Source organism: Ischnura elegans, chromosome 8 (assembly GCF_921293095.1).
Source record: "Ischnura elegans chromosome 8, ioIscEleg1.1, whole genome shotgun sequence".
NCBI classification, from domain to species: Eukaryota; Metazoa; Arthropoda; class Insecta; order Odonata; family Coenagrionidae; genus Ischnura; species Ischnura elegans.
Window position 1 is genome coordinate 70,907,513 of NC_060253.1, and position 25,212 is coordinate 70,932,724.

The 25,212-nt window shown below is 36.7% G+C and overlaps 1 protein-coding gene across 6 annotated transcripts in view; it reads right to left on the reverse strand.

The window, feature by feature from the left end:
• LOC124163718 (calcitonin gene-related peptide type 1 receptor-like) overlaps nt 1-25,212 on the reverse strand; it is a 510,985-nt gene that overhangs the window by 34,089 nt on the left and 451,684 nt on the right. For all 6 annotated transcript variants that reach the window (XM_046540792.1, XM_046540791.1, XM_046540787.1 and 3 more), the window contains 3 exons: nt 22,638-22,729; nt 20,897-21,023; nt 13,463-13,692 (listed from right to left, as the gene is read on the reverse strand). In XM_046540792.1, the coding sequence (XP_046396748.1) occupies nt 13,463-13,692; nt 20,897-21,023; nt 22,638-22,729 (449 nt within the window). The remainder of the gene's footprint in view (nt 1-13,462; nt 13,693-20,896; nt 21,024-22,637; nt 22,730-25,212) is intronic.

A 25,212-nucleotide genomic window follows, 5' to 3' on the forward strand; every position in this document is an offset into this window, starting at 1 on the left:
TATGCATGAATTGCCTCGAGAAAAAATTCCTCTGGACCGAGAATCGAACCACGGACCTATTGCTTTCCGGGCAACTACGCTGCAACTGCGATATTGAAATTCTTGATATCCCAAAGTCAAAGGTCCGTGGTTCTATTTCCGGTCCAGGGGAATTTTTTCTCATGATAATTCATGTATATTTCACCGCCGTTGACGGGGCAGGCTTTGAAATATTACACATTCTAATACACCTAATCTAATTGATAAATACTAGTCTTCAATTCAACGTACAGCATTCATCGCTACCTATCAATTTAGTAATCAAACAAGGAGAGTAAACGGTCCGATGGGGAATGTTATTCGCTTGCGCTAGAAAATTATCTGGAACTGGCCCTGATTAAATGTTAGGAACAATATGCGAAACTTCTTCATTTAATGATGTTAGTGCATAAATATTTTTTCTCTATTTTTAATGGAGTATTTAGCTTAAATTCAATTCAGTTTTTATCCATTTATTATCTAATCTATCTACTATTATCTAATTTTTATTTTATAGAAATTTTATTTATGTAAAAATAGTGATCAGTAAAACCTTTGCGGACGCATGTGCAAACAAATGCTTATGAAGAGACTTCGAATTTTTACCTCATCCTTGTAGAAAATGTCTTAAAGTCAACTCTGGTTAAAATATCGTGGATATTCTTGTCACCTTCAATTCGAATTCACGGACCGACTCAACGGAAAAAAGACACACCTTTCCTCTCACCTACGACCAGGAACAAATATCAATTGCAGGTCGCCCGTCATGTGTGACCAACTCAAAGCGCTCTGTTGACGTTGAAGCCGAGGCGCTGGCGTGTGTCAACAGGCTCCATCGACAGTCATGTCGCTTGGATAACAGAAGACGGGCCGAGGGGTGCTGACACAAGGTCAACAATCAATCCACGACTCAAATGTAACGGCCGGCAAGGCGTGCGTTATGTCATGAGACGTATTATGCCTCGCCAAGCCCCAAGTAATTTCGATAAATTGCAACAAGAATTTCGATCGGACAATTACGTATCAAATGTTATATAGTAACTTCCGCTTGGAAGGAAACACGCTAAACAAAAGATTATTACTTAGCTTCAATGGAACCTTACATATTTTCCAAAATTTATTATAACCAATTTTAGGTGAATTTCTACGCTGAGATATTTTGATGAAAAATTTGGCGTAAACACCTAGTCAAAAATAAATATGGTACTGATTCCGTTCTCTAATAGTATAATGCAAGAAAGATAACACAGGCGAACAAAAAAATTTTGTTTGAAAATTTTTTTTATTTTTATAGCTGATCTTTATAGACTTTGAAGTGCCGAATCCAAACCTGGCCTTTGTTTTTTTGTAGCTCCCATAGTTTCCAAGCAATATGTATTTAATATTTAGTCTAATACCCCTATACGGTATACAGGGAAATCAATGAAACACTGTGTTACACCATAAAATTGTTTGTATTTAATGTTCACTACATCGTGATAAAATTGTTTGTATTAACTACAGCGTGATAATACAGGGTTCACTTGTCAACTGGAATTGGTCTACATTTTCTTACCCTTTTTTCCTTGAAGCTTCTTGTGTAGCTTTTTCTGCGATGAATCGCTTGCTGAACTTCTCGGTGAAGTACCAACAGTAATCCCCACTATCTTCGTTCATTAGACCTACTTTTTCAATTTTATTATAACTATAAAAAAGCTGTTAAATTCTAAAAATATTGCTTGAATACATAAATTTAGCTAAAAATGTGAATAAATGGTGGGTGATACAACTTTAAAACAATCATATTTGAATTCAGCAACTTTAAAAACATAAGAATAAGGTATTTTCAGTAAAAAAGTTTTTTCATTGTTGGCCTGTGTAATCTGCGTAACTGATGAAATGAAAAAAAAATATTGCTTCAGGACTGAAACATTAGCAAACTTTGTAAAATAGTTGGTAATATTTTCCACTGATTTGTGCAGTTAACTCTGATAGATCACAAGATCAAGGAGGAAATTACATAAAAAGTTGAACATATGGTGGCTCTGTTATTACAAGAATTATGTTCGTCTATGAATCTCATTATGCCTTATTATGACTGAGTAACTGGACTATGTGTCTCGACATCTTCCGCCACGCCGCGCCGCGACGAACTCTACTTAAAAATATTTTTCGGGAAAATTTTTATTATTTTATGTTAAGAAAAAGAGAGTTAATCTTAATCTCGTGCAAGACAATACAATTGAGGAAAAAAATACATCACTTCTAAATATAACTCGTAATAGCAGAGGAAGCGTAAGGCTCCGTTTTGCAGAAAACAAATGCACAATAAAAAATGTAAAGCTCAGGATAGGTCATGGGGATTGAACATGTCGGTTCATGCTCAAAAAAACCCTCCGCGAAGTCAATTATCAGTAATCATATAATTAAAAAAATGGATCATGATAAATTCATCAAAAATGGCTCTTGCTTCTCCCCATCAATTCCGACGATACAGAGCATACGCTCTGCAAGGTTAAAATCAATTTAAGTACCGGAAAATTTGTACTTATAGGTAATATGAAGAAATTTAAAATAAAAAAGTACCTTAATTGGAACAAAAAAGATTCAGTAGATTGCTAACTGTAGAAAGAATGGGTTTTTTGGAAGGATGCTTCGTGCACATCCTTTAATTCATTTGTGAACATAAAAAGCCTATTCGAATGAAAGAAAAGCATCCTTTTCTGCCGATTTTCATTCCAGTAATGAGTTCGTTTTACAGCCTCATTCGTAAAATTTTACTTTGCACTATCCTTCTTCAAACTGTTTCCTCTCTTGTGCGAAAATTCAATGCCCCACAAAGTTTCTAATCAAAGGCTCTACATTTACCCGTTGCAATCCCCAAATGAATTTTCACTCAAGGTCGTTCTCCGTTTTTTTTCTTTGGATTGCCAATATGATACGTTCGGCAAAGAGGTATTGCAGCAAGAGGAATGGAAGTAGAAAAAGCTTTATGGGAAGTAAAAAAACTATCTGCACATAAGCCCGATTCCATTCTCGCATTACGAATACACCTTTATGTATCTGATGCACATTTACCCACAGGTTTTTACGAGGATTTCTCCTATGTATACCACAAAAGAGTAATTACCGCCTTATATATAAACAAAACAGTCAATTTAAAAAGATAGATTTGAATATTTTCAATCTTATGTTTGGAATGCAGAGAATATTCTTCATCGTAATCCGTTAATTCGTTGAATATGTCTCTATTCATCCCCTTTAATGAAGTCAGTTTAAAAGTAAAGAGTGGACTACCATAGTTTTGTGGCAGGGATAAAATTCAAATTTTTTAGATGTAAAGTAATTGGAAAAGATGCATATTGTGACTCAGTATCCAGCTTCTATATTGTGCCGGTCCCAACTACCAGATAAGCTTTTACCCACCCCCATCCGTTCGCTCCGAGGATATTTGGACGAGTGAGGTTAGCCAACGGGGTGACACACACGTAATTATTTTTCCTGGGTCGGAGGAGTCACAGCATTCGTCTTCCACTCCCCTCCTCCGATACAGATGTGGGAACTTGGATTTCAAGCGGCCAGCACCGTTTGATTTGCATAAAATAATAGAATTGAAGAGTTCTGGAGGAATCGCCGAATAAGGTGACAAATATAAATTTATAATAGGATGCTAGGCCTATTTCTTTTTCACATATGCCAATTTTAATAAGTTAAAACAAGAGAACAAGAAATAACCCTCAAAAACACAAAATACTCTTTGAATAACACAACAAACTGCAATAATTACGAACAAAGAGATTTAACACTCTTTAGCAATGCCTTTAAAAGAAAATGACTTAGTCGCCAAGGCAATTTAGGTAGATAGTGTACAGTGAGATATTAACTAAAAAAGGCCCTTCCTCCTCACCCTTAAATGCATGAGAACATGAAGCACGCACTAGAGCACACTTTTTAAGCTTTTAAAGCTCCACTAGAGGGTATAGGGGATTGGGGCGTGGCTAGCTTACGATTCCTTTCCGGCGAGGATCAACTGTGGAGGATACTCTGACGAACAGACGGCGGACTGCGTCTGCTGGATTGTGGCAAGTACCTCTTCCAGGACGTCGACACTCCAATGCCTAGGAAATTGCGTAGCGTAGTCCAAAAAGCAAAGGCCATCCCCCACTTTTCCTCCTCTCGGCGTGTTAACCATTAACCAGTGACGTGCAATTCTTGTTACACTAACAGTGACGTGCGGCCTGGGAGACCGCAATAAAACAAAAATTCGTAAAACGTTGTAAAGTCATTTTTATTGCTTAGTTTACTGTTTCTTTGACTTCTCAACTATTATAAAATTTATATTTAATATTATGCATTCCAAATACGAACCAACTTTTTCAGTAAAAATTGTTATTTGAAACAGGATCAAAAAACTGATATCGAAAACACTTAAGGTATTATTTTAATTATGGTACTTTTTTAATTAAGTACTTAACTATCCACGTTATGCAACTAGAAATGCTTCCATATAAATTGTTAATTATTATTATTATTCTTGAAAAATCACAAGGTATTGTTTTTAACAACTTTTTGAATAATTTCCACCAGCATTACGTTTATCGGTTTTTCCAATTTAGTGACGTGTGGTCTCACAGACCGCTGCTCAAATTCAGTTGAAAGTTTTCAGAAATAAATAATAAATACGTTAAATTTTAAGAGTGTTTCGTCCTTATTTTACAAAATTATGACACTCCCGAGGATTATAGATATTTTGTAGTAGCAATTTTGAAGATATTCATAACTTTAGATACGGAGCGGTCTCTCAGACCGCACGTCACCGGTTAAGGGTTAACTAACTCCGTCTCAGTGGTGCGTTCACTAGAACCTTTCTCTCTCTCTTTCTGTGTCACTGCTTGCTTGTGCGTCACCATCTGCCCCTTCTCACTCTGCGTCTCCCTTTTTATTCACCTCCCCTACCCAATATTCCCTGCGCTAACGTCGTCTGCACTCGGCATAAACGGCGACGACGTAGTGGGAGCTACGCGAACTAATTTCCAATCACTTTCACTATTCATTTGTTCACTCATTCAAAAAGATGAAAAAAAAACAATGCGCACAATATAAGTAATAAAAAAATATAACACACAACGAAATAAACATTTTGGCTGTTATTTACGGGGTGCCGTCACAATATCAATGTGGGACATGATATACGTTAGCTCTTGAACTACGGTTGATGGATTTTATAAAATCCTTGATACTTATCCTTCTCCTACAACATAAAAATTAATGAAAATAAAATTTCTAATGACAACAAACGATATGAAAAAATACTGGTTTAGTCGTCCAATCAGAAACCCATTAGTGATCCCATAATCTCGGAGTATATCGAGGACGCGCAGCTCGAAAGCAGCCTTCTACACAGGCTCCGAGCCTCTTGCAGATGTTTCACTAATTCCTAACATTTACCCTTCTTCGTGAGTAACGAATTTAATGGGAATAAAATTTCAAACCGAAAAACACTCAATGTAAAAGATTCTAAAAAAAAATCAATCATTCAGGTCCCTCAAGTAACCTCGGATTTTGCCATTTCAATCTAGGTCCCATGCTCGAGAGCCGAAAATCGCTCTCGCCTAGATTTAATTTGGTCTCCCAGCACATGTTTTATTCGTTTTAGGGAGGCGGCGCTGTGGCCTCGGCATACTGGCGATTACGAGGTCCTTGCGCATGCATATGCATGAGCACGGGCGATGGACGGAAGCCGGGGTCGAGGGCGAAAGTGGCCGCGAATCAGTCATCGCTTATGGCGGGTGATCTTGTCGGACGTTGCGCTCCCGCGGATTCGCGAAACTACTTTCCACTGCAACGGAAACTCTGCTATACTCAACTCAATTCAACGCTCAGCACTCAATCCAGATGTTGGCAAGATAGAATTTTGAAATTCAAATGCTGAGATTTTTAATTTTTTGTTTTCCATTAAATCCCTCCAGCAAAAAAACTATACAGACACCGTTTCCGAAATATCTAAATATCAAGTTACATCAATAAAAATGCAAGTGTTACTTTTTAAATTTCCACTTCGTTTATTGAATAAAAACCGTGGTCTCAACTGTTTTAAGCTATGCTAAAGGTCAATTAGTTGTAAAATCGGTCGGTATTTAATAAAAAAAATAAAGACATTTATTTATTGCTATGCTGCCGTAAAGAGCACATTTAGCTTTTCATATTGGGGTTTTTGACTTAACAATTAAACGTACACGAATATTCATGCTCTAAATAGAGGCATACTACCCAGGTGGGACTCGAACCCGGGACCTCTGAGTTAGCAGCGTAGACTATACTCCGCCGCCACTTTACGCCAAGTTACGGAGTTCATCTAGCTTTGTGACATCAGGTATTTTCAAAACGGAAGTCTGAAGTGTTATGTTTCACCATTTTGATTTCAAGATTGCTTTTAAATCCATATTACGATGCCATGCAACGCTATCGAGCAAGGCACCTTTAACGGAGAGGGCAGAATGCGGTTGCCGCCGCGCATTGACTATTTTCCTTATCAAGTCATTAGTCCTCACGATACGGCTGGATAACGAGGTAGTTTCGCTAATGCACGATTAAAAATAGAAAGCTTAGGCATATTTGATTTTTAATATGTTTTGCCATCTTAGTCGACATCCATCGAGGCTAAAAATGAAAATACAGGGGAAAGAGATCGTGGGTTATACAATCCATATATTTTTAATTCATTATTTTCCGAATATTTTGACTCAACGTAGCGCCCTGTTCATGCAATTACCTTGATGTCACTTCCGTAAGAAAGGTTTGGACAGTGATATGTCTGGGATTATTTTAATAAGGGTAAAATATTTTATGAAGTTCATAGCATCAGTTTTTTCGCGAAACGCTTGAATATTTTGTGGCATTAATCAATTTTTTTCGTATGCTAAGACAAGTTTCGCAAAACGATGTGGTAAAAAAATGCGTATGCCAAAAAATTCCACAAATTATAGCAAGGAAAGATAATCTTTTGTACCCATCGCTGCCAGAGAAAATCAACACTTGTTTATCTCCATACAGGCAATGTCGATTTCACGCATAACAGAAACATGACCGTCACGAGGACTGAAGAAAATTCAGTTGTAACGCATGGACAACTGAAATATAAATGCGCTTTTACTATAACCTGGTGAGTTTTTCATGAAATACTCCGTAAATGAACACAAGAAACCGTTGAATACTTTTTGAAGGTGATAAAAGTCAATTACACCCTTTCTCGTTGGATTTTGATTATAAAATGCACAGGTCATATTTTAGCGAGAAGTTACCCACAATTTAATAGAATAGCATTGAAGAAAAGCGTGAACGCTATGTCGAAGGGTCGACACTTATCCCACTCAAGGAATAACGCATTCGGTTTTGGTTCACCTAGTTTACTTATAGTTATATGGATATTTTTAGAATACCCTGATTAATGCCTGTGACGTTTAAGTTCTTTTCTTAAAGTAAAAAAGTTAATTTCACAAATATACTTTCCACCATCAGCCTGAAAAACTAAGTCATCAATGAAAAAAATTTGGTTTTTAGCAACATGTCAATAACCGAGTTCATACTTATCACCTCGGAATCGAGATATTGCTTTAAGTGATTCAAACAAGAATGACGATATATAGAATACAGTAGACATGATTTCGTGAATGTACGGAAATTTTGTGGAGATTTGCACAGAGATATAACTTTCAAGAATGCAGTAATAGAATACTGCACAGTACGCTCTTTAAACATAATTATATACGTATAAACGTATTTTAAAATTTATCCACTCTCTTAGCTCATTACATAACGAATATGACACAATTTGTTTGAGTAAATAGTAACAGACAGTAAATAATAAAAGCAATAAAGGCCACTCTGAAAAAATGATCTTTAAAATGCAAAATTGTTATCTTTCAGATACCACCCTGAAGCTTGCATTCACGTCACTGTTTTTACTTCTTTAAAAATTCCAGCATAAAAAAAGATGAGGCATTTCAATGTATTCTGACACATTGTCTACATGGAATCTGTACACCAATATGTTTCCGTTGGTTGATCAAACGGAAGATAAAAATTGAAAAAATTCTATACTAATCGCCGCTTCTAAACCGATCAGGGGATAAAACCTTTGACACTGTTACATATTTGTTCCATTCATAAGTCCTTAGGGGTATTCAACGATAAAAAAGACTTGAAAAAAGGCCAACAAAGGCAATGGTGCCAGCGATACTTCTCTTTAAAAGAGTGCCTTATGTGCATTCCCGAGGTCCATTGTTAAAAAAATGACGAACGAAACTTTTTTGGCGAAATTCTGTGTTCTTCCTCACTCCATTTTTTGGTGGACTTCTCTGACACCCGAGAAAAAATTCGCGAACAGAATAATGGAATCCCTGGCCAATGACAGAGAGAAATATATACATATTCTAGTGAAAAATGCCGTTTCCACAGACTTTTCACCTGTCACTGCAGTTGACGACGAGACTGCTCGGTTCGACTGAATGCCTTTTTCTGCCCATGCTTTTTCGCGAGACAATGGAGGAATTAAGCGACGCTATAATAACGAGCATTTGGCCGAGAGTTACTCTTCAATTCCATTGGCAAAGGCCGAGCTTTCGTTTGTAAAATAAATGACTCTGTCGGTGCGGATGCCTTTCTAAGAGGATTGAGCCTCTTTATGTAGGTACCTCCAGTCTCGCGGCAACTTCAGCTTCAAAATGTTCTCACGATTTGTCTGGCATTAAATTAAGGGAGATAGGCGGATTATCAACTTAATTCTAAACTCCCTAGACCTGAGAGACATAAAGCGGATATTTTCTTGCATTCGCAACTGTCACAGTAGAATATGGAGGAATACTAGAAATGTCACAGAATGAAGTTCATCCAGAATAATAGTGGATCAACGGAAATGGCCCTTCAGAGGCACATTTAACTGTCAACCTTATAGATAGCTAAACATCGCTTCGTTGTGCCATACCAAAGAGAAAATCAGATACATGTTACTTTTATGGTCGTCGCATTTCAAGAGTACACATCACTTGGTCAACTACACTTCTTGACCGACCGATTTCTGTATATTTATCGACTCATTTGAATAAATCATTTGAAAATTATCAGAATATTTACAGCAGAAATTTGTCATGGCCATGGCTGCAATTTCTCACACAATTAGAGAAATGAAAGAAATATTCTGCCCTTTCTAAGCAACAAGAATAATAGGCAACCATACGAGTACCATTAACACCCAAATAACTTAGCTATAAATCTGACCTGCATAATTTCTAAAATCACAATTCCTTAAATTTCATTCAACTTCAGCATTATGCCCAATTAAAATCCTGTTATTTGTTTGCCTCATTACATTCCAAATTCAATTTATTTAAAATATGTAATGACACTGACTTTATAACACGGATGAACATTACTTGAGGCATAAAAATGTAAAAAAAGAGAACTGTGAGAGGAATTTTTATGGAGGGATTCGATTTTAATGGCCCTTTAGCGCAGAGAGGTCGTTAAGCAAGCCTTCGAATCGAAGCAAGCGTATTCAACCAACGGCGAAAGGGAAATAAGTAGAGAAGGACCACTGAAGCCGAAATGAAGGTACATTTCCGGAAAAAATATACGCATTCTTTCGTAGTGGCTTTCATGTTCCCTGGTTAAGGGTCTGATGATCCTAATGACCGCAGTTGAATGGGAATGGTCAATGGGTTGGGAAGGATTTTCTCATTCGGACCGTAAGGCTTTACGGACAGCAAAAGAATACAAGCAAAGATTGAATTCATTCTATCGCATGCGAAGTCAACAGCACCGAATGGAATGTAATTTTATACGCCCTATTACCCAGGTTAGCAAGTGAGAAAGAGAAAAAAAATGTACAGCAAGTAGATATTTGTTCCCAAACACATTGACTTTGCTAATTGCATTCTGATGCCATTAACGCCGAGGCGGATTTATATTTTATGTGATAATTCGTGTAAAATCAACGTTCGCCATTTTCTCACGTAACGGAAAAATAAAACTTACTTTGAAATATCTGAAATATCTTAACAATACATAAAAAGTTTCACATTATTAAATTATTTTCATTTTTCTTTATAAATTTATTCCTCTAAGACAGCAGCTTCTTAATTCGTAAGACTTTCCCACAAAACGGAAAATCTTAATTCCTTGCGAAGTTATGACATTTTTGCATGCCTGTATCGGTATAACAATTAATTTCCATGGAAATTCGGATCCTATTCTTTGTTTACGATACATTTTTTCAGGTTTTTGCAAAGTTCAGCATCTCATTACGAAAAAGGTTATTTTGGATTTTGTCCAACATTTTCCATGACAGCCCATGGTGCAACTTTGCTTACAGTCGAATTTGCGAATTATATTCCCCAAAGCAACCTCACACTACAAGGATTCTTGCTTCGAGCGTTTCGAAAGATTTCACTCCGATTTGAACTCAGAACCCTCTGATCATTTTATTATATATATTTAGTGGCAATATTAGCAGTTACAATAAATATAACATAAAATCTGGCTAAATATATAGAGAAGAAAGAGCTCATGATGACACTAAATGGGATATATAAGGAAATGCACAAAATATTTCTTTAGTGTTTAAAACATTGTATTTGAACGGCTTTTTACTACTCAGACTCAAAGTTATTCCTCGATTAGGCTCTGTTCTAGGAGATCGGTGGACTTAAACTCCACTCAGTTAAATTGATTTATTAAACTAAAATTAAATTAAATTACAGTTTAAGTATTTACTCCATTAAAGTTTCACTCGCCATCAGCCCTGATAATGGAACGCGATTCGAGATACAAAACGTTCACCGAATGGAGAGATATTACCGGCCAGAAGCCGTAATAGTCTTTGATAACATAACATATTTCCATGTAAAGCAAACTGGGAATACATACACTATTCTCTTTAACTGGGCGAGGAAATAAACATTCCCAGGAAGGAAAAAATACGCACTTGAATACGGAAAGAAGTCACTGATGCTCGCGAATGGCACGAAGAGATACAGTTAGGGAGAAATGAAAAAAATCGGCTATACGCGACTAGGAAAAGGAAATTAGCCCTAAGAAAATTGAGCGTAAAAAGAGATTTTCGGAATGCGCATTTTTTTTCGAGTCATACCATGGACCTCGGAACAATACCCTTGGAAGAGAACGATCCTTTGCGTCCTGAAAAAAACGTACTCCGGATCTCTGCGTATCCCCATAAGCGTTCAAATTACTTTTGTCTCCTCTGCCCACTTGACTTTTTTAGCCAACCCTGATTGTGCCCCCCGGTAAAACTCTTTCGAGATTGAACTTCTCTTTAAAAAGAGACCGTGAATTCAATTTTTTCTGCGTAGTCACGGAGAGATTACGCTTTAAAAAAAAGGATAGCTCCCGAGCGTAAAATGATCTCCAATAGCCTAAATCCTAAAGAAATCCTTAAAAATAGAGCTGATATCCTTAAAAAAGCATAGGCGGATGACCAAGGTCTTTTAAGTCCATATATCCTACAACAGAGCCCAACGGAAAAATTAGTTTGAGCCTGGAAAATAATAAGCCGTTTAAATACAATGTTTTAAAAACTTTAAAACTGTTTTGTGCATTCTACATTATATCCCATTTCGAATCACCATGAGCTCCTTCATCATATCTCTTTGTGCTGCTTAAATAAAAATATTACACGTTCCCATACTGGAGGTTAAGAGAAATATGCACGGTTTATTACCTGTTCTAAGAATTTCTTATAAATGTTTGAACAATTTTATCTTTGCAAAATTGCAGAAAACCCAACTGATAACAGAGTAAAGTAAGCATTATAATCCTCAATTGTTTGTTACAACTCAACGTTGAACCGAAACGTGGAAGTTAAGAAATTATGCAAATGTGATTTATAATCTGCACTAAGAATTTCAGATAAACAGATAAATCTTAAAACTATTTTTATATTTGCAAAATTAACAACATATGACAGAGTAAATAAAGCATTTTAACCCTCAAAGCGCATTGCTTGTTCAATTTCAACGTGGACGCGAAACGTGGAAGCTAAGAGAAAAATTTATGATTGATTGTCAACTCTTAGACTTTCAAATAAATGTTTATACTGTTAGTATTAAAAAATACCAACAGATAACATAGTACATAAAGTATTTCAATCCTAAGGGAGCTTTTTTGTTGCATTTCAGCATCCATCCATCTATAATTACGAGATTTTTCGGATAACTGAGTAAGCTTCTTAATTAATTAATATATTAATGCATACCTGTTCCGATGAGTCCCAATTTACCGTAATGTAAAATAGTAAGGTTAGAGTAATAAATACGAGGCATATGAAAGTGTGAGTACTCTTGAGCTCTCTCGCTGCGGGATTAATTTTTCAATAGTTGGCAACACTGTACGGTTGTGAGGGAAGTCTCTGAACACAACGGGCACTAGTGACCTTCGTTAGTACCGAAACTCACGTCGTAATGGCTGCTTCTGAGAAATACATCGATAGGAAATCCCGCCAAGTGCGCGCTGTCATGAGGTTCATTGTTGAGGAAGGAATTTTTGAATTGGTTTGGCTGGGCAATTTGAAACCACCATTCATACTCTCCTGACTTCGCGCCTAAAGATTATTATTTTTCCCCCTTCATGAAGACTCACGTGAGTAGAAAAGAATTTTTAACCGATGACGAGTTGAGACAAGAGGTCTAAGCGGACAAAGGAAATGTCGAAAGAGTTCTATGAGAAGAGACTCAAAACACTGGTAGTTTGCATGTGGCGGTCCTCTTGCATGCTACTTGTTGGTGATTGATCACCCCCGGCTAAATCGAACGATTTCAAAATCCTGATTTACGCGTCGAAGTTCTCAGCTGTAGCAGTAGCTCCAAAAAGATATCTCGCTACTATTGAAAACTCGTAATTGAAGTTTTTGTGGAGAGATATCGTGGAACAACATATCTAATGATCAACTAAGATATCGTATTTTCCACAAATTTTAATATAACAGATTACTATGTGTGTTTCGATTGTTTTCGAAGAATCGAAATAGGTGTAGTAATCTGTTTTAGTAAAATCTCTTGAAATACCCTTGAGGTGGCTCGGAGGGCATTATGTAGGTGTAGAAATACCTTCAATATCATGAAAAAAATGCTTTTTCATGTAATAGAAAAATTCTCCATTCTTAATTTCTGGACATCCTTCGTATTAAACGATTTTAAATATTCCTGGTGAACAATACTCATGAATTCTTCTCGGACTCTACTCCAGGTTAATTAAGTCATATTGGCCGACGTTTCGGAAAACGACATGTCTCTCATTCTCACGACGTGTTACTGTCTCAATGAAAGACATGTCGCTTCGGAAAATGACATGTATTTCATTTTCATGGCGTGTTACTGTCTCAGTGTCCGAATTCACATCCTTATTATTGCGAAATAGCACGAGGGGCAAATGTAGGTGGTGGGGTACTACGTACTGTTCGATCTCTTCTGGGGGTCCGGCCATGCGCAGTCCGGCGTAGAGGGCTGTTAGTAGCACAGGGAGGGCCCATCCTACGGCGGACAGGATAGCCAGGATGACCCATCCCTCGGCAGAGACGAAAGCCACGGCAAGCAGCGTGTGCAGGTAGAGGCCCTCGCAAAACATCCAGAAGTATGAGGCCACCATCGAGTACTGCAACATCACGTGCAGGATCTGGCACCCCCACTAAGATCGCGAAAATAAAATTCATCAATTAGTTCCCATGAAATAATCAATAGTGATAAATATCAGTGCACAAGATGGGCAAAGAAACACACCAGTGTAACCAAATGGCTATAAAAGCGTTGTAACCTTAGAGGAAAAAGCGATTATAAGGAGAAATATATATTAGTATTACTCATCACTTTAAAGAAGTCACATCATACGGATAGCAATAAAATAGGTTGCCTCGGGCGTGGCTTAAAATGATGAAAAGTAAAAACCTTTGTGATTTCACATAATTGATCATAAGTCATGCAATAATAAATTTATGCGTAGTTACCATAATGTTTGCTTTTCATTATAAAAGATCAAATTAATAATTTCCACTTCTTATTCTAGATGTAATATGCAGTATATCAGAGTACTTGATTAACCGTCTGACCCGCCGAAAAGAGAAGATCCCAGAATTAAAAGTGGACAATTACATTTTCATCGCTTTTATTGAGGAAGATAAGAACCAATAAAAATAGGAGAGCGTAAATTTGAAACCCTTAAGAGGTCGCACAGTGATTTGGAGCGCAAGGAGGACGACGAGGATCCTCTTCAACGAAGAACTGATGAAACAAATTAAAGTTGACGGCGTGCTAGTGAATAGTGCGCTTAGCTTCTTATCAAAAGGTACCGGGTCAAATCTCTGATGTAGCCTTCGGACACCCTCAGGAAGAAACTCGTTGAGCGAGGTAATCCTAAGGAAAGGAAATGCCCCCCTTGATATCACGAATGAGCGAAATTCAGTCACCCACGGCTGAGTGTGCTATGAGGTCTACCCTCACAGGTACAACTCAACTTTAGGGTTGACTTACTGAGTGATAGATTGGAATTTTACTGGCTGAAGTAGGTTTACTTGTCGTACTTTGTGTCAGTCTGTCATCGCTACAAATTGAAATTGATTGTTCTCGAGAAGATTGGTATAGAGCATGATAATAGCAATATTAGAATTCAGCTCACAATTTTCCACTTGTTATCGCCGGATAATTCTAACTTTGGTAGCAATAGTCTAAACAAAGTACTCAGTACATCAGAGTACTTGATGATAACTCTTATCCGTTGAAAAATCAGCGGTAGCAAGAATACATTATGGGTATTAACAATTTATTTTCTTTTATCGAGGATATACGCAAAAACAAACAATATTAGAAGGCCGTACATGAAGAACAATAGTAGTGCAAAACGGCAGAAAAAGGAAGGGAAGAGTTGCAAAGGAAGGCAACGCACCATTCGCACGGAATAATTTTCTGGTACAAAAACTGAAGGTAGAAGTGAAGGTAACTAATATTACAATTGTTGAAAAATCTTGGTGATAGAATAGTGGTAGAAATAGATATAAATAGATTAATAGTGTAGAGCAGTGGGTACAATGGAAAGAATTTCGTACAAAATCACTGTGGTTGCATAAGAGAAACGTAATAACCCGTATATTACCAGAAATAGGCGTTTTCCCCAAACAATTCGCGTTGAAACTGGAAATTAAACCCAAACAAAACATGCGTGCTCACTAGCTATTCGAGAGTTAGGGTCATAGGTTTTGCGATACCTTGGTTACATGCGGGTATCCCACAAATTACGCGAGATAGCGCAGGCCACTCTGATATTGGCTATGCATTACAAGGGCTTAGAGGAAGGCCCCGCATTTGGAAACGGCCGGGGTAACTAATGGGCACGCAATTGTTTCACACATGGTGAAATATTTCGACCACGACCGCGGCATCCTTCGATTAAGGTAATTCATCGCCCATTCTAGATGCGGAATGAACAGAGATTGAATATTTGATTTGAACCCTGGGCTAGGAATAGAACACGGACATTAAGGGATGGGCCTGCTTACTTGGCGAATACTTACGTATATCATTTGGAGTGGAGAACATTACAGCTCTAGTATTCGGAGTCGTAATATGGAAGACAAATGGATGCTATTTGTATCTCGAAAGTTCTCATTCATAACTAGTTCTATAACTTGAATGGTCTTTTGAACTTAATTTATTATCTGGGTAAACTTTTTTCTTTTGAGAACACGTACTATGGACATACATAAAAAGGAAATTGGAATTAAAATTTAAAAAAAAGACAAAGAAAACACTCTTGTTAGGTAAACATTTTGGCCTATGTCGCCGCGTCAATTTTCGGATGGCCCCAATGTTTTCCGACCGATGCTGGTTACTTTATCAAGGGTATCTGATGAAGTAGGAATATTTATTCATATTTATTTATTTCCCACTTCCCCGTAAACAGCTCAGTACGCCCTTTACAACGGATTTTTCAACATTAACAATAGAACATCACAAACATATATGCCCTGGATAGGGACCATCTAACAAGGCGGGATTCGAACACGCGACCTACGGATTGGCAGGCGAGGACTATACCCCACCACCACCGAGGCCGTATATATATAGGTCGGGGGTCGGGGAAATGGAGCGGGATCCCCGACCCTCATCCCCAGACACGGATACCTATATATATGCATATGAATAAAAACTCCTACTTCATCAGATTCCCATTAAAAAGAGACCAGCATCGGTCGGGAAACGTTGGGGACACCCAAAAATTGACGTGGCGACATAGCCCAGAATTTTTTTATCAACATGTATAGTACCCGCGAAAGTTTTAACGTAGAATTAAAAACACTCTTTCTCAAAAACGGTATAAAATTCACTGAAAACTAAGTACGAAGCGTTTCGTCACTCAGAATGAAGCGTGGGTGCTGGTTCGGTTTATTAACATTCAAAATAAATATACTCTATCGGCAGGTTTTTGTTTATGCTAGAACCGTGCCCATAACTTCCGTGCGCAGCACGTTGAAGGCGGGAGATTTGTCTTAACGAGTCTATAAGTCTGTTTACAATTTATTGAAGTGAGTGTAGAAGAGTTTAATGGGTGATTAAGGATTGACACGCAATACTAATATATAAACCTTATCCGCACGCGCACTTTGTTATGAGACCCTGCGCCGGCACCGGTCAAACCGAAGATCTTCCTCCGAAGGAACAAAAGAACGCGGTCCCGTAACGGGATTTACGGCCTCAACATAAGAGGCTTTTACAGGGAATAAGTCTCTTAGTAAAGTGGGACCCGAAGCGAATCACTCTTTTTGCTTTTTAGTGGTAGTCATGTAACCGATTAAACCAGACCTTTTAAATAAATTTTCGCTAAAATTTCATAACTAGCACCATAGATTGGGAAAATATAATACTGTTTTTCATATAGAAATTTAGTTTTTTAACTATAGATAAATTTCATTTTTATTTCTGAATATAGTATTATCATGAAAAGCAAGCAAGTGTGAGAAATTTCAATCCGATCGGACAATGAGAATTGTTTTAAAAATTAATAACCAGACTTTAATCGATGAAACAGACAAAAATACGAAGTACAGGGTGCGTTCCAAAAGTAATGCCATTGAATTTCCTGCGCTGCTCATATTGACGGGAATGGGATGCAACTACTTGAATTAAATGAGGCAACGCTAAGCTTTACAACAAAACCAGTTTCAAATCTCTCTAAGCCGTGAAAGCGGCAGGCCGTTAGTTATTGTATACCTCTGCACGTCACCTATGTCAAGATAAAGAGGTAAGCGACAATCGAGCAAAGTTTAAGTGTTATGGAAAACTGATAAAAATCTCTGAAGGAGACAAACAAAACGATTTGTGAGGCTTACGGGGACTCTGTTCTGTCTTACTCACAATTTTGAGTTGGGTATTGGTCTTTTAGAAGGGCAGGGAAGAGGTAACTCCCCAAAATGACAAGAATGAGAAAATCAAAAGTGAAATCAAAGCTCATCGTCTTTTTAAACAGCAAAGGAGTGATTTATAAGAAATTTGTTTTCAAGGTCATACAGTTAGTGCTATCTATTACATGTACATGCAGGAAATACTCCAGAAAAAGGTTCATCAGGACGAAAAAAGGCATCTTTGCTACCTGGCTACTCCATCTCGGCAAAGTGCCTTGCCACAACGCACTACGAGTCCGCGAGTTCCTCACAAAACACGAGGTTCAAATGCTTCCCTGACCCCCAATATTCCTGATGTCTCCCCGGCAGACTTTTTCTCATGACTTCTGTTACCTCATATTAAGGCAGCCCTGAAATGAACAGATTTTTTGTCCTTAGAAGGGACACAATCAGTCCTGAGGGTCGTTTACGGGGACCATGCGAGATGTCCTCGTAAAAGTCTTCCTGGACGTGTACTGGTCATGGCAGAGTCACTGTAAAAATGTGTGGAAACCCAAGGTTATTAATTTGAATAATTTAAAGTAATTGTGCGAATGTGTCCAGTAAATTTCCTTCTGAAAAAGTAATTGCATTACTTTCGGAATGCGCCCTGTAAGTGAAGAAAAAGCGTGGACAAAACTCGCAAACTGTGAAATAACCGATCGTATAATCCAAATGATGCTAAATCGAATGAAGTTATATTCCACACTATTTTATTCCTATTATCTCATATCCAATTGATATACAGAGAATTATAATCAAAAAATTAATAGCTTATTGAATCATGCACCCCGACCAGAAATAACACATAACGTTGCCCCCAACCAAAAATAACCAGAATTCGCATGATCGGGCATATGCCACACATCTAGTAGAAGTAAAGTGTGTTTTCCCATAAAAAAATGTTCTTCATTGTATTTCACAAAATTTTACGAAATCTGTTTGATTAAGGTTTACCAATGTAACACTTCCCTATTCAACCACTCCTACTTTAAGGAAAGATTACAACTTTCCGAAAGTAAATATAACATCGGTAAAAATACTTATTTTGCATAGTAATTGAATCAAATATTCACATTAAGTGAAATAATAGAGGTTTACCACAGCGTTTTGCTCGTATAGATCTTCACAAAGTGTTTGCGGTATGAGAAATCAAAATTTAATTAAATCATATGGAGAGCCTTAATTAATGAGAATACTATTTTAATTAAATCATCATAGAGGTTTTAGATGAAAAGCTTCTAATATACCATCCATAGACGCTACAATTTCCTCTTAACAAATTAATTTCTCTCTTTCTTTCTTTTCTAATAAAATTTTAAATATTTTATAGTTCATAGCCAAGCCCTCATTCTTTTTTTTTACAATTAAGGATTGAGAGGAGCTTATTACGAAAGGAACAGGAGATAAAAAAAAACAGAAGTGAAAGTTTTTATTAGAGACAAGGGATAAAATATACTTTACTAAAGCAATTTGAATCTAAATAACCAAGATGGTGAAGCCACCAAAAACGGCGGGGAACTATCTCTTCAAAGATCAACTCCAAAATATACACGATAACTAAAGATAATACCGGTGTTCCAGGAAAAATATGCCAGCAAAACATTTCCTTCCGCGAAAAAAAATCCCACTCTCAAATGATAAATCCATACGGGGATGTAATTTGTTTGTGTAAGCGGCTGCCCACGCCGATGTACGCTGGGTAAGCGGCTTACACGCATATCAGAAAAAAATACATCAAAAACTTTCCGGCGATCTCGTCATTCAAGAGCACACGCAGAGCATATACTCGAGCAGGATAATATCTACGATGGTGCTGCGTCAGGAAGGTTTAGTAGCGGAATACACCTCACGACTTGAGGGCGTAAGCTAGTCCGGTTCATAATCTTTTTAACTTCCATCAAATTATAATCAAATAATAAAAATATAAGTGGCACAATGGTAGCTAAGTAGCCGTATATCATCGCGTGATACACTTAAGAGTTTTTCACACGATTAAATATTTGTCCTTGACTGGCTTCAGAGACACATCGCCATTTCAGAGGTAGCAATAAACATGAAAAGCGCCATATTCTATAAAACCCACGTTCGACCACTAACTGGCTGACAGGCTCACTCATACAAATGTTTACGGTAAACGAACCGAGATACGACCAAAAGTTATAGATATAGACAAAAAGATATAGAACCGACCTCTCTAATATCTTCTAAAGCCCAGAGAAAAATTGTCAAAACGCTAAATTCTATAGCTATCTTTCGTTTAAAATAAATTACGGAAATAAGTTCAAAAAGTGGCCACCAAAAATCGATGGCGGCGCTGCGATTATTAAAAGAAGGAGAAGGAAATAGAATTATCACAACTAATTTGTTTAGGCAAATAAAAGAAGCAGACATGAAATATGATAGGTGGAAAAGAAGTGGAAGGATTTAAAACGAAAAGATGAGAAATGTTACGTAGGAAACTAATATTGCATTTTTTTTCAAGTCAAATCGCGCGAAATCAAGCCTTTCTCTCGAAAATCATGTATCCGAGGAAATCCTTGATTAAAATGGATAATTTGTCCACATTTTCTAAGAAATTAATTGATGAAAATTAGGTTCCTTATTCTTTTTCTAAAATTTATTTGCCTTTAACTATTGTTAATATCCATGAGTACATGAGTTGCCTGAAAAATTACGTTTATACTTAAACGTTTTATACTTACTTAAGAAAAACGTTTTATACTTACCTTACCGTGGTAAAGCTCGAACGTCGATAAAATTCTTTAGTAAGAGGTATTCATTTTTTTAAACAATTCCTAATCAAAATTTTAAGAGGTCTCGAAATTGTACCACAAGGTTCACAGGGTGCTGCGATCTTGTCATTAGGTTTCTCATATGGTTGGGTGGTTTTTGTGCGACACTTGTCAAATTTTATTATATTCTATATGCAGAAGTAGAATGTACGTATATCTCTGACACGGCCTGCAACGATGTTTCAAGATGTTTCAAGAATGTAGTAGAATAAGTTGCCGAAACGTCGGAGATGGAATAACTCACCCGAATGCAAACCTAAAAAGTCTAGCTGCAAAATATTCTGATGGAAGATATGTATTAATTGACACCCTCAAGTAAGGCATTAAGTTCCAGTAAGCCAGTCGTTATACATGCTGGTAACAACCACACATTAAATCTATGCCATTTAAGCGATTTATTACATAATAGGTGAGCACTTATTTGAATAAGAATTTTAAAAAGAGAATTAAAGCACAAATAATATAGTTTGACAAAAATAGACTTCAGAATTAATTTAGATGGCAAGTTAATTCTGAAATCAAGCCTGTCACAAAATTATACGCCGCGATTTCCGGGCCAAGGTAGGCTTTGGTAGAAGCAATAATCTCTGGTAACAAATATAAAGGCCCGTATATTACTTTGGATTGATTTTTTAAAATAGTAACTACGCAAAATATAGTAACTTACTCCATTCTGAGCTAACAAATCCGGGTTGTCGATAATTTCTTCGTACCATATCAGCCAAAGGGCGTTGTTGAGGGCAAGGGACACGAACAAATTCTTATGAATTTGTATCCTGGTACACGACAGTGATCTGAGGAAGAAATAAATAATTAATTAATGGCTAGGTCAAAATTGCAATTTACTGCCTTTTCAAACTTTTGGAAAATTTTATTTAGTTATCGAAAATTGGTAAAAGAAGGTTTACAATATAGGACCAGATGAAATGGCACTTTTTATCTAGTTTTCATAGAAAAAACTAAATGAGGTAACTAAACTAAAATAAAAAACAACATTACACAATTCGTTATCAAGACCAAGGCATTACAAAAAACTGTAAACATTAATATGAACCCTTATTTAGCATCTGAGAAATTGCAATTTTGTTTTTACTTTACCATTGAAATTACCTTACAATTTACTAGACATGCATCGATTCCTCTGACTTTACTCTTGCACTTGACGAATGAATAATAATCAGACATCACCAGGTGGAACACGCAATGTCAACGTAAACCTTGGTAAAAAACCCTGTAAGGCTAGGCTTTTACACGACTCGTTTTTTACATCGAGACCATAAGGACAACTTTAGACGATGGTAACAAGGCTGATGTTCAACAGATTGTTGCGCAAGCTATGATTTTAGAAGCATGAAAGAAGGAGCGAGTGATTAAATAAAATATGTCGGTCTGTTGTCTCGATTCGACTATAAAAATGACTCACAGTACCACAGTTTCGATCAAACTTTCGGTACATCCATCCCCAACTTCACACCAGACAACTGTTTTGCGAATTAAATTTTGCGATCTATGCGCATTTGGATTTTTTCAAAATTTCTCCAAAAATAAGCCTTGAAACATCAAATTCCATACATCCCTCCACCCAACATATTTTGCCTCATTCATAAGGCTTTGATTAAAATGCAATATTAAATTGATTTGTGGCATGTCCTTTTAGTTTCTAATGGTGAAAGTTTAAAAAATCCTAAATTAAATTTTATGCGAGATTCAATCTATGAATAGGATTAAATTTTTATTTTAAAATTTATAAGTATATTTTTTGATATTTCGAAGAAACAATTTTAGACAGCCCACACATAAGTTATTTACGTAAAAATTTCTATTTCTCTCATATGCGACACTGCTCCTACTTTAGAAATAAATACAGAAGACTAAAAATACGTGTACAGGAATATAGACCCATTTAAAAATGAAAAATAAATATTAATATTGAAAAAAATACGTATTCATGACTATAAGTGCAATAAAAATTCAATAATATTGTGGTAGGAAGAAATGTTTTGAGTGGCAACCCCTTCCAAATTTGCGAGAATATTTTGACGGTGGATATGCACCCAACGTTCACTGCACTTTTCAGGATACCACTTTAATAAAGCCCTGAGATCACTACTTTTCCGAGCCCAAGGTGTCGATGCACAATGATGCATTTCCAAACTCCACTAGCGGCGTCATGGAAGGATTTACGACGGCCTGTGCGCTCCCACGAGTTTCCGTTTACATTATCCCCGTTTGATGGCGGAAGGATTCTCTCGCGCGCCGATTCTGTTTTTTTTTCTCGAGTGCACGCACCTCCCGGAATCGAAGCGATAGTGTTTTTTTATTTCATTTTTCTCGCCACTACTTTGAGAGGTGCCGTTTCAGATCCAATCGCCATCCGTGTGGATCGAGTGGCCCGCGCGTTTACTTACTTGAAGTGGAAAAATATCGCAAGAGATAAGAGCAGCGCTCCAAGGGACACCATGTAGCCGACAGTGTAGATAGTGTTTGCCAGGTTGCGCAGCTGAAAAGAGAAAGAGAGAAAGGAGAAATTAGAGCAGCAATTGGAGAATATACCATCCGGAGAGATTTCTCTCTCCTTTAAAAATTCATTGCCAGGTGACACAAATAACTCCTTCTCACGAAACGTTTTAGATAAATTCAAGAGTAGTGTCTTTTCTAACGAAGTCAGCCATATTTTACGAACGCCAACATCCTACGGAAGATCAGATCATGTAAAAACAATAAGAGAGAGAGACTGTTGAACAGAGAGATTCAGAATGTGTTTTTTTTGCGATCAAAAGAGATTTTAACGACAGCGTTAGAACTCACTAATGGATTAGATGGCTTGTAGTGTAGTCTACTAACTTATATAATACTTAATTCACGTAATTTCATTATTATTTCTAACAGCATGTGGTAGTAAAATTGTTGGTATGCGTTACTGTTTTGGACCGTATGGAGTGCATGTGGGAATCTTCGCATGCTGCATGCTGGTGATTGATGACCCCCTGCCGAACACCTCCTAAGTGGCTCGCAGGGTGTTCGGCATTAGATGTAGATGTAACGCGCGTTATTGAGACACATCACAAAAAACTTGAAATTCACTTAGTCACTCAATCAGCAGGTTGAATCAGAGGAGTATAACGTAACATTTGGTAGAGCATTAGGCGATTTACTGATGGGTCACGCTTACCTAACATTTGGGTATAAAAAAATTCATTTCACTTTTTAACGTCGATGGGCGTCGCCTTCGTTGGCGAGAATGTTTAAAATATTAAGTACGAAAGGTTTTTTGTTCTAAGGCGACCTATCGCGAGCCGATACTTTCTTCGGAGTGTATTCTTCTCTTTTCCTTGCAAATGGAGAAGAGATCGCTACTCTCTAAAAAAAAATTTATATTGCCAGGTGACGGGTATAATGAGCACTATTGAAACATATCGCTTAAAAATTGCAACTCACTCAGTAAATCAATATGTAGGTTGAATCTGAGGAGCATGCCATAATAATTAGCATAGCGTTTGATTATTAACCAAAAGGTCACGTCTACCAAACCTTGGGGCATCCCAAAGCAATCCATTTTACATTTAACCCTCGATGGGCGTCTTATATGTTGGCAAAAACTTTTTAGACGTAAAGTACCAAAAGTTTTTTTTTAGGTTTGATGTGATCCGTCGCAAACCAATGGTTACTTTGGAACGCAATTTTCTCTTTTTTTCTCCATCAGGCCTGTTTTAATAAAGATTGTGATCAATCTATTAGCTAAAAGATGTTGTTTTTTGTGATGTGTAATTTTAGTTTCTCTTTCCTTTGCTATCTAAAACTATCCACTCCACCTAATCAACCTTTGGCTGAATCAATGAGTGATAGAAATGGAAGCTATAAGATTGGCCAATAGAAATTGAAGCCCTCAGTAATGAAAGCTTTTTATTGCTTATATATGTTTAATAAGTAATTTATACGGATAAAAAATTCGAATTTGGTCAATGAGACGCAAATATAATATCGATTCCTAGTGTTAGATGCTTAGTGTTTCAAATACGCGTTACTTTCGATCAAATTATTTTTGTCGTCGTGTGATAATTATTTGAAATAATGCAATCATATAGAAATATTGAGGATGTACACAGTAAATTGTTAACAATATTCTTGTGTCTGATTTTCGAAAACTTTATCTTAATATATTCTCAAATGCAAAAGTTTTATACTTTAGATACGTATAATGTTTGAAAACGTGTACACCCTAAAATTTTCGTGATGATAATGCTTGTTTTAACAATTAATTTATCATTAAAAAAGAGAAATATAGGTGTTTAAGGGAAATTAATGTTCAAAGCGAATGGTGAAACGTCCAATTTCGATTTGAAACGTTTATCATTGCACTAACCAAGAAAGCATTGTCCAAAACACTCTCTCTCAATTGGAGGAAAACAACAGCCCTGGAAAAAACAACCAGAGCGAGATTTACATCAAAGGGTATTTTAGCTCACCCTGTCTACATTGAATTATTGTTTGGTGCAATTTGCGCTTTCTAAAGCTCATGAAATTCATTTAACACGAAAAGGTTGGGAGATTATAATATTTCTTCCCCCACATGATTTTTAGATGAATCCATCTGATCCAGCAGAGAAGAGAAAGTCACTTAATTTTTCGAGTAAAATATATTTAAAATAGAAATATTTAATTAATACTGTCTTACTCACGTAGAGGAATTTCCACAGAGGAATAGGACCACCTACGTATACTTTCAAAATGTCGAAATGCATCACAGGCATCTCTAATTATAATAGCTATGCATAATCTATGCTCTTGCAGGGTCTGCTCTTATTTATATTTTTATAAAATAACAGTTCATAATACTTATCATCCACCTAAAATTCTAATCAATAGAGCTTTTACCTCAAAAGGAAATTTCTATACAATAATTAATTTAGTATGCATACTTAAAATACATTTCTACGAATGTTTAAAACGGTTTGAAAAATAAATTGGATTAATTTAAACAAT